This window comes from Cervus elaphus, chromosome 29 (genome assembly GCF_910594005.1).
Source record: "Cervus elaphus chromosome 29, mCerEla1.1, whole genome shotgun sequence".
In the NCBI taxonomy this organism is placed as follows: Eukaryota; Metazoa; Chordata; class Mammalia; order Artiodactyla; family Cervidae; genus Cervus; species Cervus elaphus.
In genome coordinates, this window is record NC_057843.1 from 10,854,812 (window position 1) to 10,870,003 (window position 15,192).

The window sequence follows — 15,192 nt, forward strand, 5'->3', positions numbered from 1 at the left end:
GTAGGTGGGTTCTTTATCACAGGTGCCACCTGGGAAGTACATTTGTGAACTATAGTAATACATAATACATAATAAGATACCTTAATAATAAGGGTGCACACATTGGTTGTTAATGAAGTAGAGTATTTCTTTAATAATAAAAAGTAAAATTCAAATCTGCATTTTCCCATTAAGGGGAGGTTTTGCATATTCATATCGTTGCTGTGATCCCCCAAATGCTTTGCTTTCTGTTCTTCTTTTGAATGCAAAAGAAGAATGTTTCCTTGAGGATAAGAAGGAAAATGAGGAACCAGTCTTTGGTGAATTGTTTGATGGCGGAATTAGCCTATACTAGGATTTTTCAACAGTGTCACTATTGACAATTCAGACCAGGTAATTCTTTGTGGTGCAGGGCCATCCTGTGCATTGCAGGACATTTAGCAGTATCATTGCCCTATACCTGTTTAGATGCTGGGAGCACCACTACCCCCAGTTGTGACAATCAAAAATACTTCCAGACATTGCCAAAATGTCTCTTGGGGGCAAAAATCACCCCTAGTTGAGCACTATATCCTTTAGGGACTTTGGAGTTTTTTAAAGGAGATTTTTCTTATGTTAACAAATGGCGGACCATTAGGGAGGGGAAAGAATATTTAGTGTTTCTTTGGTGTGAGCTAGGCACTGTACCCATGTTTTTTAGTTCATCTTACAGATAAAGAAACTGAGGTTCAGAGAGAGAAAAGAGCCTGCTGAAAAGCATAAAACTAGCTCGACAGTAAAAGCAGGATTGCAAACCAGGCTTGTCTGACTGCAAAGCCTCTAGTCCTTTCCTGCACACTCCCCACCGTCTCACTGCAAGAAAAACAGTACACTTCAAATTGAAGGTGAACTGACTGCAAACTCAACAAGTCAGTCCAAAAATATTTAAAACTTTTTTTTTGGGGGGGGGGATTGGTTTCTTCTATCCTTTAAATTTATTTGAATTTGAATCTATATGCCCACACATACAGGCACTAGGGTCCTTCACTACCGTTGTGGCTCTTGGTCTTATCTCTGAAAAACACAGAACACAATGGAACAGCTTCAATTCTCCTCGTTACAAATTATACAAAAGCCAGAGGCTAACGGTGCCAAAAGCAACTGGTATTGTTTACATAAGGGCTGAAAGCTAATAGTTAACTTTCTCTCCTGTTAATTCCAGAAACAGTAAATAACGCCTCACTTTACAACTACAAACGAGTGAGCGGGAGTAAAATGTCATAAAATGGAGAAGAAAACATGAAAGCCAAGGAAGATGGAAAGGCTGGTCGTGACGTTCACTCCCTCCGGCCTTTCGCTCTCGCTCGGCGGGCCGGGGCTGCGCGGCCTGGGTCTCCATTGCCCCCGCCCAGCGTCCGTCGGTGGCGCCCGGAGCCTGCTGGCGGCCTTTCCCGCCCTGGGGCGAGCTTGGCCTGTGTCGGTGAAGCCGGTCCCAGAGCCCGGCCTGGAAAAACAACAGCGAGAAACTTTGGCTCGGTTGGCGGTTCAAGTGAAAACAGGCAAACACTCAAGTTTGGTTCGGGGCTGCAGCCGCCGGGTCGGATTTGGGGGATGGTGGTGGTGGGGTGGGGGAGGCGGGGGCGTCACCACTCGGTCAGGTTCAAGTACGCATGTGCGCGAGGAGTCGCTCGGGCACTTATTGAGCGCCCACTGTCTACTGGCGGCCGGGGTGTGCACGCCGGGCGCGCGGCGGGGGAGTGGGGGCGGGGGGCGCGGGCGCGTGTGGCCGGCGAGAGGCGCGCGGGCGGCGGGCGCGCACGGCGCCGGGGGCGGGGGGCGCGCGCGGGGAGGGCGGCTAGGGGGTGTGTCTCCAGCCTGGCCCGGGCGCTCGCTGGCTGGCGCGCGCCTCCGCTCCCTTCCCGGGCTGGGAATCCGGGCCGGGTTGTGGCCGCGGCCGCGTACGTGAGCGCAGTGTCCCGGAGAGGGAGGGCAGGCCGGCCAGGTGGGCGCGAACGGAGCCTCGGCGGGCGGGCGGCCGCAGCGGAGCGGAGCGGGGCGGTGGGCCGCGCCGGGCGGGCGGGGGCCGCGGCAGCCGCAGCCCCGAACCGAGCCGAGCTGTCCGAGGGGGAGCTGCCTGGCCCGCGCCGCCACTCGTGGCGGGGCGAGGTGAGCTGCGCGAGAACCTCGCGGCGCTGCAGCCCGGGGACGGGGGGCGGCCCGGGAACTTCCCACGCTCTGCACGCCCGCGGGGGCCGGGCCGGAGGGCCGGGAGGCGGGCGCCGCCGGGGCAGCGGCCGGTCGGGGCGCGGGGGCGCTGCGGCAGTGGCCGCGCCGGCCGGGAGGGGGGTGGCTGCGCGCCCTCCCTCCCTCCCTCCCGTGCGCCGCCTTGTTTATCACGCTCGCCGAGGAGTCCCCTCCCCAACTTTGAGCGCCGGTCCGGAGTCGCCTCTCCGCCGGAGGGTGACCTGCCCCCTCCCTGACCCTTTCCGGCTGGGCGGCCGGCCCAGTCGTTCCGGCGCCCCGCGCGTTCCTGCCCGCTCCGCCGAACGGCCGGGCGGGCTAGTGCCGGGCTCCGGGACGCGCGGCGCGACACACCCTCCACTTCGGGGGCTGGCCCCCACCCTCCCAGTCCACTTCGGCCCTTCTGTCCACCCCCTGCTTCCTTCTGCGCGCCTTCACCCTGCCTCTCCTCGCCGGCAGCCCCGGGCGCAGGCCCTGTGGGCTTGTGGGGTGCGCGGGTGGGGGCCTGGACGGGGAGTTTGTCATGTGCAAACAATTTTCGGGGCAGCGTTTTCTTCCCTGCCTGGGAGTTCGGGGCTCGGCGCCTTCACTTTAGGACGGACTCAGAAGTCTGAAGACGCCCACCTGCCGGGAGCCGAGGGGGTTCCGTGGCCTCTTGGTTTCAGATGGCCTTGGCCAATGCCCGGTGACTTTGGAGAGCTTCCCGCAGGCGAGCGTTCGGATGTCAGGCGGCCAGGTGCAGGGGTTGGTTACCTGCAGGCCACTTATCCGTTCTTTACACCCCATATGGTGCAGTTTGCCTGCAAGTGAGTGATCGTGATCAACAGGCATCCAAGGCCTTTTTGACACCCTCCTAAGGTTTTGTGTAAACAGAGATTCCGGGTCTGAGGACACTGGAAACACCAGAAAACAGAGCAGTTGAGTTCAGTTAAGTTTGGAGGACTGCAGGCCTTCTCAGCACCATGCCAGGCTGTCTGGGAGAGAGCACCCAAGGAAAGGTGGAAGTGATTTGAGAGCTCAAGTTCAGATTAACATACTGACTGCCCGAAAAGTGACAATGCTGGGGGACAGGGGGACTGTCAAAGGCGAGGTCAGAGCTGGGGACTGGCCTTAGAGTCCTAAGTTATGAAATCAGTTATGCACATGGAAAATAACCCTGGCAAAGGCCAGAGGTAGGGGAGGAAGAAGTAACAGGTGTGAGAGGTCAGAAAGGGATTGCATATAGGAGGAGAAGAGGTTCAGACAGTTACTCAGTGAGGAGGATGTAAAAGATACAGGAGATGATTCCCTCCAGGGTTAATCATCTCGGGGGAGACAGAAAGACTTGAGCATGGGAAATAAGGCCTCAAGATAGGGCACGATTACCTGTCAAGCTGCAAAGTGTAGAATAGGTGCTCTTGGAGTCCAGAGAAGGAATAGGGTAGGAATCCCAGAACTGTTTTCCCAGAGACCCTTGAGGTGGGCCACAAGATGCAAATGGACATGACTTTCCTGAGAGACAGGAGATGTCCTTGGTCAGACCAGGGGATGTTTCTTGAGCAGTAGGAGTAAAGATGGGGAAGTACGATGATTGAGGTTGTGAACATCCTAGAAGGCCAGGTTGAGGGACTGCACTTTACTCTCTGTGTACCGGGGAGACAGTCAAGGTTTCTGAGCCAGAGAGTGATGTCACGAGAGGGTCTTTGGAAAGATTTTGAAAAGTAATGTTGTTGTTTAGTCCGACTCTTTGTGACCCTGTGGACTGTAGCCCTCCAGGCTCCTCGGTCCATGAGATTTTCCAGGCAAGAATACTGGAGTAGGTTGCCATTTCCTCCTCCAGGGGACCTTCCTGACCCAGGGATCAAACCTGTGTTGACCCGAGTCTCCTGCACTGGCAGGTGGATTCTTTGCTGCTGAGCCACCAGGGAAGCCCTTTGAAAAGTTATGTTACGAGACAAATCAGTAGACTTATAGTTGTGGAATGCCCAGGATTTGGACTGGGATAACTGGAAATGCAAAAGTGGATGAGTTTTAGAAGCATTACAGTTTAAATAATTTGTTGACAGGGGCAGGGTGAAGGAGGAGATGAATGCAAATTAATTTTTTGTGGAAATTGATTACACGCCAGGGCCTTGGAGCTGCTGTACTTCGTAACTGGAGAAATCGGAAATGTGTGTTTTGGGGAGAAGTAATTGATACTCGGGCTGTAAAGAAGTTTCTTTTGTTGGCTAAGAAGTTGAAACATAGGTGTCCTGCTAGCAGCTGCATCCCTGAGATTGGTGGGAAACCAGGGTGTATAGGGTGGGAAAGGCTGTGGGAGCTGGGGGATGGAAGGCACTCTGATGAGTGTCTTCTTGGTCATGGGGGGTGCAGTAGAGGATGTTGGTGAGGGGATCTGGGGTCTGAGTTGGAAGGCTTTGTTCTGTCTTGCCATTTAGATGACATCACCTGGTCCTGAACCTGAAGTTAGCTAAGCAGCTCGGTGGAATTGAGGCTCCAAGGAATATGGGACACTTTCTCTTCTAACTGGGAGGGAAGGATTGGAGAATGGCGGGAACTAGAATGGAATTCACTAAGCACATAAATTGCTGGACTTTGAAACGTGTTGAGTTTTGCTCTCCACAGAGACCTTCAGTCTAGTCCTGGTGACCCATTGCAAGTGTGCATGGGGGAAGCATAAGACGAGGGGACAGCCAGATGATCTAAAAGAGGAAGGAGGACATTTTGGACCCAAATTTGGGATAGTGCCTTTTCCAGGGCCAGGTTCCTCCTAACCGGAGCCCTAGCCAGGTCGCAGGAAGCCAGCCACCTGCCTGCCTGCCTGCAGAGGGTGCTTCCCCTGAGCCCTGAATTCTGCTTTCCTGTTGCAAGGCTGAGCAAGGGTGATTTGCTGAACAAATTCCCCAAGCCTCAGCTTGCAACATCCCAGGGCTGGTGAATTTGAAGGATATGATTGCACAGAGTTGCAGAATGAGTGACAATGTAATTGCAGCTGCTTAGTCTCCCTCTTCCTCTGAGATGCAGGATCAGTGAATTAGCAGGTCAAACTGGCTCATATGGGGAGAGGTGGCCATCACATATTTTTTGTTCTTTTTAGGGAATATATGACTGTCAAAAAAAAAAAAAAAGGTTGCATGGAGCACTGGTGGAACTAATCTACTGATTACAGAACAGTGTTTTCTACACTGTTTCAACCATGACCTACATTAAGAAATAAAATTTACATCATGAACTAGTACACCCGATCATGTATGTAAAAACCTAATTTAAGCTCATGAGTACGACCTCTTTTGCTTGGTGCAATCTCCTCTGATATTTTTATTTAGTGAATTTTTATTGGAGTATGGTTGATTTACAATGTTGTGATGGTTTCAGGTGTACCGCAGAGTGAATCAGTTATTCGTATACATACATCCACTCTTTTTTAGATCCTTTTCCCATATAGATCATTACGGTGTTGCCTAGAGGTCCCTCCTGCTACGCAGGAGACACAGGAAACATGGGTTTGATTCCTGGCTTGGGAAGATTCCCTGGAGGAGGAAATGGCAACCCACTCCAGTACTCTTGCCTGGGAAACGCCATGGACAGCGGAGCCTGGTGGGCCACAGTCCGTGGGGTCACAGAGAGTCAGACATGACTGAGCACAGCACGGTGTGTCTATGTCCATCTCAATCCTGATCATTTCATTTTCTATTCTATTCTTTTTCATTTACAAATGCTTATTGTCTTCCACTAAGTCAACTTATTGCGTCTGTAAAGGATCATAACCCACAGTTAGGAAAACAGTTAAAGAGCATTTTCACAGCGAAGAAGTATTGAGTAAACTGCTTCTGTGCAGAGCGCCCCTGATTAGTGCTGAAGGTGGAAGGAAGCATGAGGAAGGGACTGAACGTTTACAGGCTCCATGAGAGATAAGGTCCGCCTGTGATTAAGGAGCAAGGCAAGGTGATGAAATGCCAAGATGAAAAATAAGGAGCCACGGGGTACAAGGGAAGGAGCTATGCTTGTGTGACTTGGAAACAACTTCTGAAATAGGGAAGGAAGTCTGGGGTGATTCCTTTGTGGTGGCTCATGGTGCCTCACAGGTGGGGGTTTATCACTATGATGCTGCACAGGTGGGGGCCCACGGCCAAGAGTTAGGGTTGTACAGAGTGTGCAGAAGAGGTCCTTGTGAGAGAGGAGGGAGCAGTCAGACTGGAAAGGTTGGTTAGGATCAAAGGGTAGTGGAGGAGTTGTAAACAGGAGGCCCGAAGAATGTGTTCAGTTTGCAGACTGGGGTTGTCCCTGGGAGGTTTTCTGCCACACAGAGGTTTTCAAAAATCAGGAGCAGTCCAGAAAAGTCCAACTCTGAAGTTGGAACTCTCTTAAAAAGTCAGATCAGGCCGGCCTGGGCAGCTGAGTGGGAGATGGGTGACAGCCCCACCCTGGGGGGTTGGTGGGTGGACAGCCATTCAGGTTCCCCTGCTCTCTGCTGCTTTAATCCAGTTGATATCAGTTTCCTGCTCAGCTCTGCAGGCCTTTGGGTTTGTGACCTGAGTTTCCAAGAGACTCAAAGGCCAAGGAGGGAATCTGGGATCGCTGTAGGAGGATTGGGGTGGGAGTGTGCCACTGAATTGGAGAGCTTTGTGTGCAGATGACTTGTTTGAGGCTTGTCAATAGTATTTTCTGAGTTGCTGCCAGCTGGCACTTTGAAATATTTTTTTGGTGATTAGAATGGTGCTAATTAGAGATGGCCTTGGACTGTATTCTCTGGTGAGGCCAGTTTCTAGTGACCCCCAGGATCTCTCAGTCCTCCCCCTTTCACTTCTGGCTGGCCTGGTTAGGTGGTGACTCTTGGCACATACTTTCTGGGAATCATGTTGAGGTAATAATTTGGTGAGATGTGAGTCACAACTGCCAAGTGCCATTTGACGTTAGGTTCTCAGGAGCTTTGGTTCTGTGGGTCAATAATAAAGGAATGGTAAGGAGATGGTCTCTTTCCTTCTCTTAAATCCTTCCCAGGATGGTATCGGAGGTGGGCTTCCGAGATCCAGAGACTGATCATCCAGGATGCATAATGACCATGTAATAATTGGTTCAAGACCAGGTGTGAATGGAAATGACTCCTAGGAAACTCGGGGGTCCATAACCACCTGTGATTGATAGTCCTTCTCCGGGGGAAGCTGCAGGTGACAGGAACTGAACAAGAACCACCCTGCTTTTTACAGATGTGTGGCCTGACTATTTTAAAATACAGTTTTAAAAAAAATTTATTTATTGAGGACTGTATTGAGTCTTCGTTGCTGTGTGGGCTTTTCTCTAGTTTCAGCGAGTGGGGGCTGCTGTCTAGTGGCGATGCTCAGGCTTCTCATTGCGGTGGCTTCTCTTGTTGGGGAGCAAGGGCTGTAGGACGAGTGGGCTTCAGTAGTTGCTGGACGTGGGCTCAGTAGTCGAGGCTCCCAGGCACTAGGGCACAGGCTCAGCAGCTGTGGCGCTCGGGCTCAGCTGCTCCGCCCCAGGTGGGATCTTCCTGACCCAGGGATTGAACCCGTGTCTCCCGCATCAGCAGGTGGATTCTCTACCACTGAGCCACCAGGGAATCCCCTAAAATACAGTCTTTGTTACAAGTCAGAATTGAAATACTTTTTGCCAAATGGCTTAAAAATACGTGACCATAGGATGCAAGGATAACCAGAAGTCAGCCGAATCATATCAAATTAAAACCCATTTCCTGCTTTTTTAAAAATAAGTGTCCAATGCCCCTCTTTCACTTTATACTTCATTTTATTTATTTACTGGCCCCATTAGATCTCATTGCAACACGGAGTCTTTCATTGCATTGTGTGGGCTCCAGAATGCCTGTGGGCTCAGTAGTTGCAGTGTGAGGGGTTCTCTAGTTATGGCATGTGGGATCTTAGCTCCCCGAGCAGGGTTGGAACCCGAATTCCCTGCATCGGAAGGCAGATTCTTAACCACTGGACCACCAGGGAAGTCCCCCATTTCCTGTTTTATATGACGGTTTGGTTACTACATCAGAGAAGCCATGTGTCAGCTATGGTACACTTTGGCTTTAGTAAAGTATTTATCAGTTTCTTTAGGTAGGATGGTCCATATTAAATAAGTGGTAGAATGTGGGCTGGGTGGTGGTATTAATTTAATTTGACAGTTGTATGCAAAAACTGTTAATTAGTGGCACTGAGTCAGCCTGGAAAGGGGTCTAAAAATGAGCATCATAGGGTTCTATTCTTGGCGTTGAGCTATTCAACATTTTTTTCCCATCATTGTGGATGAAGATACAGAAGGTGTGTTTGTCAGCATTGTTGACAGTGTAGAGGTGGGAGGAATTGCTTATTTAGTAGATAAACCAAGATTCAGAGATATGCAGAATGAGGGCTCAAATTAAAAAAAAATTCCATAAGGGATAAATGTAAAGTCTGATTTAGTTTTTAAAATTTGAATTGTAATGCTTATACATTCTGGTAAGATAATCCCCCTCCTGGAGACCGCATCCCAAATGTACATGATGCTTTGTACACAGAGATTATTTGGAGTTTTTTTTTTTTTCCTTAAACTATAATGAAAAATTGGAAACAACTTAAATATCCAGTAGTGTGACTGGGCAGGAGGTAATCCGTAAGTGATTCTGATGGCTGTGTCTTCATCATGGAATATTTTGCCATTAAAAATCATGTTTAGGAATACTTTAAAATAACATGGACAGATGTTTCTGCGAAAAGTTAAGGAGCATCTAGAGTATGATTTCAAATCTTTCTAAGTTTTTGGAAATAGTTTTATTTATTCTGAGTGTGCTGGAGCTTCGTTGCTACTTGTGGGCTTTTCTCTCATTGCGATGAGCGGGGGCTCCTCTGCAGTTGTGGTGCATGGGCTTCTCATTGTGGTGGCTTTTCGTGTCTCATCGCACGGGCTCCGGGGCCCTCAGGCTTCAGCAGTTGCAACACGTAGGCTCAATAGTTTTGGCGCATGGGTTTAGTTGCTACAAGATATGTGGGATCCTCCCGGATCAGGGATCGAACCTGTGTTTCCTGCATTGGCAGGCGGATTCTTTGCCACTGAGCCACCCAGGAAGCCCCTATGATTTCAAATCTTAAAATTAAAAAAGTGCATAGAAAATGACTGGGAGGAAATAGTCCAATAAGTTTAATACCAAGATACTAATATTGGTTACTTCTAGATAGATGAGTTGAGTGACTTTTTTTTTAAACGTTTTAAGTTTGCTATTTATATTTTTTATAGGGTGTATGTCTGTCACAGCAGGAAAAACACTACCATATATGTATTTTTAAAATATACTTTATTTTCTTGAGCAGTTTTCTATTCACAGTGAAATTGAGAGGAAGGTAGAGAAATTTCCCACATACTCCCTGCCCCTGACATGCACAGCCTCTCCAGCCATCAACATCCCCTACCAGATGGTACATTTGTTGTAACTGATGAACCTACACTGACAATTACTAATCACCCAAAATCCACAGTTTATATTAGGATATTCTGATTTTGGACAAATGTATCCACTGTTACAGTATCATATAGAGTATTTTCACTGCCCTAAAATCCTCTGTGCTCTGCCTATTCACCTGTCCCTCTCCCTAACCCCAGGTAGCCCCTTTTATTTTTACTGCCTTCACAGTTTTGCTTTTTCTAGAATGTTATATCATCGGAATTGTACAGTGTATTGTCTTTTCAGATCGGCTTGTGTCACTCGATAATATGCATCTAATCTTCCTCCGTGTCCTTTCCTGGCTTCTTTTCAGCATTTCTTTTTAGCACTGAACAATATCCCATTATCTGGATGTAGCACAGTGTATTTATCTGTTCACCTTGGTTGCTTCCAAGTATGGGCAATCATTATGAATGAAGCTGCTCTAAACATCTGTGTGCAGGTTTTTATGTGGATGTCATTTTTCAGCTCCTTTGGATAAATACCAGGGAATGCAACTACTGAATCGTATGGTAAGAGAGTGTCTAGTTTTGGAAGAAACCACCAAACTGTTTTCCAAAGTGGCTGCACCACTTTGCATTCCCACCAGTAATAAGTGAGAGTTCCTGTTGCTCTGTATCCTCACCAGCATTTGGCGTTGTCAGTTATCTGGATTTTGGCCATTGTCATCGGTGGATAGTGGTATCATTTTAATTTGCATTTCTTTAATGACTGGTGATCACAGCTTTTCATGTGCGTTTTTGGTTATCTCCATGTCTTCTTTGGTGAGGTATGTGTTAAGGTCTTTGGCTAGCTTTTTAAAGTTGAGTTGTTTGCTTTCTTACTGTTGAGTTTTAAAACTTCTTTGTATACTATGGATAATAGTCCTTTATCAGATGTGTCCTTTGCAAATATTTTCTCCCAGCCTGTGGTTTGTCTCTTCACTCTCCTGAACACTATTTTTAAAAAAACATTTTATCGTTCAGGGACAGGATGGGGTAAAGGTAGATGATTCATTCAGTGACTAATCTTGAGTTATTTACCTGCTATGTGTCAAGCACTGACTGGAGTCACAAAAGAAGACTCAGTCTCTGACCTGAATTTGATGATCTGGTTGAAAGCAGGAGACCAGCAGTCAAACAGACAAGCACAGTGTAGCCGCGATGGTCCTCCAGGTGCCAAGGAGGGGGCAGATCATGTGGGAAAAAGCTTGAGATTGTTCTGTTGTTCACAAGTTTAATGGGAGCCCTGAGTGACCTGAGGTTTTTTTTAGAAGGTAGTGTTAGTTGTTTGGTCACGTCTGACTCTTTGAGACCCCATGGACTGTAGCTCTCTAGGCTCCTCTGTCCATGGAATTCTCCAGGCAAGAATACTGGAGTGGATTGCCGTTCCCTTCTCCAGGGGATCTTCCCAACCCAGGAATCGAACTCTGGTCTGCTGTCTTGGCAGGGAGATTCTTTACCATCTGAGCCACTAGGCAAGCCCTATTTTAGAATTCAAGTCCCGTTCATAACTGGATCAGAAATTCATCAGTCCAATCACAGGATCTGGTTTTAATGACCTCTGCTGGTCTTGTGACATTTGGACCACTGTGGGGCTATGATTTTAAAGAAACAAGAACAAAGAAGACTTCACCCACAGGAAGGTGACTGGGATGCTGTGGGATTAGGAATGACAGGAGTATACTCAGGGGCATGGATACCCAGTAGTGCTTTCAAATACCTTCATGGTTATTGACTTTCATTTCTGCTCCTGGTGTTAGAATATGACCAGTGGATGGAACAATTACTTTATCCTCTCTAGCTTCAGATTCTTCGTCTGTAGAATGGTTGCTTTACATGATTCCTTACCTGTTGAATGATTACACTGAAGGTGGTGAGCTTTAAGGTTCCTTTAAACCATAAAGACTGGGAGACCAGATTTCAGTTCTGTTGGAAAAGGAATTTTTTTTAAATCTGATTTTTTTTATTTAGCTGTGCCAGATCTCAGTTGTGGCACACAGAATCTTTGATCTTTGTTGCCTTGCGGGATCTTTAGTTCCGACATTTGAACTCTTAGTTGCAGCATGTGGGATCTAGTTCCCTGCTGCTGCTGCTAAGTCACTTCAGTCGTGTCCGACTCTGTGTGACCCCATAGGCGGCAGCCCACCAGGCTCCCCAGTCCCTGGGATTCTGCACTGGGAGTGTGGAGTCTTAGCCACTGGACCACCAGAGGAGTCCCAGAAAAGGAATTTTCTAGCTGGCAGTTCTGACCAACAGTGGAAATGTCTTCCCATGGAGTAGTGAGCTCCCTATCATTGGAGGTATTCAACTTGGGCTGAATGCTGTGGATTAAGGGTGCCGTAGAAGAGAACAGGAAGTAGGCTGGCTTCCAAAGTCCTTTCCAATTTTTAGGTTATTGTGTGACTTGTCAAAGCTGAAAGATAGTGTGAAATATGGGATATACCTCTAATTGTACAGTACTAGGGTCAACATCATCATTGTAAACTTTTTAGAAAATGTTAATAAGTGGGTCTCAACATGTTCAAGAAATCCTCTGGGGTCATTTTAGAAAGGAGGAAGAGAACTATTTGATGGTGGCTCAGGAGTCAGCTTGTGGCCACGACTGCTGAAAATTGAATTTTGTCTTTAGGAAAAGCAGGAAGACAGAGGTGGAGTGGAAATGGCAAATAACAATAAACAAAGCAGGTTGACATATGGAAGACTAACGTGTTTATTGGGCAGTTGTATTCAGTATAATGAATGAGTCAAGATGGGGACCTTTAATTGACTCCTGGGGTCCTCTGCTTGGCTGTGGAGAACCTGAAAGTGTCTTTGATTATCTCCTTCCTCATGTTTTCCAGGCAGATTTATTTTACCAGGTTATAGTTGTTATTGTGGTCAGTCACTCAGTCGTATCCAACTCATTGTGACCCCATGGACTATAGCCCGCCAGGCTCTTCTGTCCATGGGAATTCTCCAAGAAAGAATACTGGAGTGGGTTGCCATTTCCTTCTCCTGGGGATCTTCTGGACCCAGAGATCGAATCTCGAACCCAAGCCACCAACATTGCAGGCTGATTCTTTACCATCTGAGTCACCTGGGAGGCCCTCAGCACAGTAAATGCCATCCTAACACCAGGGATGAGTCTGAACCTTGTGGCTGCTCTGTGGATCTAGGGACAGTGACAACAAGGAACAGATAAAGAAACTTTGGGGTGGGATTTTCCAGAAATGCATGTGTTAATGTTATTTTATATTAAACAGTGAATTTGTGATTTGAGTAAAAATGTTTTTGTTTTCACATTTTTATTATTTGTTGCTTCCATGTGGAAGTTTAATTTTGCCTAAATTTTACTTAAATATATGGTTTATTTAGAATCCACTCTGGTTAAACATTTTAGATTTTCTTGCTGATATTTTTGGATTCCTTCTTTTGTTGGAAGCACTGTCAGGGCTAACTCACATAGCAAATGTTTCTCAGAAATTCCACAAGGAGAGTAGAGGTTTATCTCATCTTTTGGAGAAGAACGCAAGATTTATGTCACCAGGCCATTCATGCCTGCCTTTTGGCATTTGAAAGAATCAGTATTAGGCAAGAAAGTGCTTTTTTCTTTTTATTTAAATTTTATTTTTTGGCTGGCCTGGGTCTCTGTGGCTGTGCAGGCTTTTCCCTTGTTGAAACGAGTGGGGGCGCTCTCCAGCCGAGGTCTGCGTGCTTCTCATTGCAGCGGCTCCTCTTGTTTGCAGAGCCTGGGCTCTATGGTTCATGGGCCTCAGCAGTTGCGTCTCCCGGGCTCTAGCGCACAGGCCGGGTAGTTTTGTGGCGCGTGGGCCACATGAGCATAGTTGCTCCCAGGCATGTGGGATCCTCCTGGACCAGGGATTGAACCTGTGTCCCCTGCATTGGCAGGCAAGTGCTTTACCTTTGAGCTGCCAGGGAAGCCCGAAAGTGCTTTCCTCATGTGGAATAATTTCGGGGTGCATATCTAGGGGGCGTCAGTTTTAGATGTATGTAAAAAGTACAGACAGAACTCTGTAATGGAGAACTAAAGTGAGAAATCTCTGTGCATTTGATGATGAAGGGCTCAAGCCGCCTTTATCTCAGCATCATTTGGATCTCACACAGTATATGGCACATCGACTGTGCTTGTTGAATTGCTCGGAATCAGTTCCCTGGGCCATATAACAGTGAGTATGGGAAAAACTTAGGCTATCAGATATTTTTTTTTTAAGGCAAAAAATGATAAGAAATAACAGCTCTCAGCCGTTTTTGTCCTTTGAGTATTAGGAAGCCATAAAACTCTTTTAGTAAAAACAACCACACTGGGTGGCTGTTTTTCAAAGTGCAGGGGGGCGGGGGGTGGTGGTGGTGGTGGAGGAATGTCCTCTTTCTATTTTTCTTCTTCAGCCGAACACGAATTGCTCCTGGTGTGCCGTTCTTAAATTCCTGTGTCCTCTATCCATTTTAATCTTGTTATCTATTTTTATGGTGACTGTCGCCATGGTACTTGTGCACTTTACATAGCACAACAGAGATTTCAGATATCTCATAGGACAGCTCAAAGTTCTGCTGCAGCCAGGGAGAAACGGTGCTGGGGTAGTTTTCTTTTTAAATTGAGGTGTAATTTGCATACAGTGGAATGCTCAGATCTGAACTGTGCCGTTTGATCAGTTTTGACAAATGCATCTGGAGACAGAACCTTTCTAACACCTCCGAAGTGTTCCCTGTGACCTTTTTGAGTGAATCCTCACCCCAATCAAGAACCATAGCTCTGATTTCTAAGACCCTAAGCTAGTTTTGGTGACCCTAGGTCCTTAATAATAGACTTTTGTGTTTCTATGGACTTTTCATGTGGCATTTTGAAGAGGTGGAGAGTATGTGTGTGTGTTTAAAAGATCGGTGTTTTGTGTGATTAGGTGGCCCCCAGGAGTAAATGAGATTTTGGAGCTTGTCTGATGTGGTGGTCAGCTTCTTCCTTCTTATGAACCCATGGGATCGGAATTGATGTTAGAAATCCTGATTCCCAGATGGAAGGGCCTGAAGCACAGCTGGTTGGCTAGGGGCCCTGGTGTGGATTACGTGTGGTTGGGTGAGCACTGCCATTATGGGCGAGTCTGTGTGTGTGTGTGTGTGTGTGTGTGTGATGTTGGACAGCTGGAATGCTCAACTCGAACAACTGAAATCTTTCCTAGGACATCCCTTTAAATTACCCAGAAGCCCTCTGACATGCCTTTCTCTTTTTTTCTTGCCTCTTCCCTGAACTGGAGTATAAATTGAACTATCCACAGAGTCACAGAGTTGGGATTCTAATACTTAAAGCAAGATCTGTGTTGCAAAGCCCACTCCTTTGCACCACTCTGCTTTCAGCCTCCCGGGGAATTGTGTGGCAGATTCAGGTAGAAATTGCCCCCAAACATAGGACTGAAATGTATGGAACAAGGTCAGTTTCTTTTTTTAAAAAAAATCACATGGTGAAATGGAATTTTCATTACACAGGTAATACAGGAACACATTTTCTGTAGGAAAAAAGAAAGTGCAAACCTTCCAGAGCAAAACCAAATCTTCCTTAACAACCACTTGTAATCCCAGTCCTTCCCCAGAGGTTAACCACTGTTA

The 15,192-nt window shown here is 47.3% G+C and overlaps 1 protein-coding gene across 3 annotated transcripts in view; it reads left to right on the forward strand.

The window, feature by feature from the left end:
* Window positions 1-1,223: 1,223 nt before the first annotated feature.
* The window catches only part of ZNF395 (zinc finger protein 395), a 48,668-nt gene continuing 34,699 nt past the window's right edge, over window positions 1,224-15,192 (forward strand). Inside the window, exon 1 of one of the 3 annotated variants that reach the window (XM_043890886.1) lies at window positions 1,224-1,517. In XM_043890886.1, coding sequence (XP_043746821.1) covers window positions 1,258-1,517 — 260 coding nt within the window. In that variant the 5' untranslated portion in view covers window positions 1,224-1,257. The other 2 variants (XM_043890887.1, XM_043890888.1) reach the window with 2 other exon arrangements.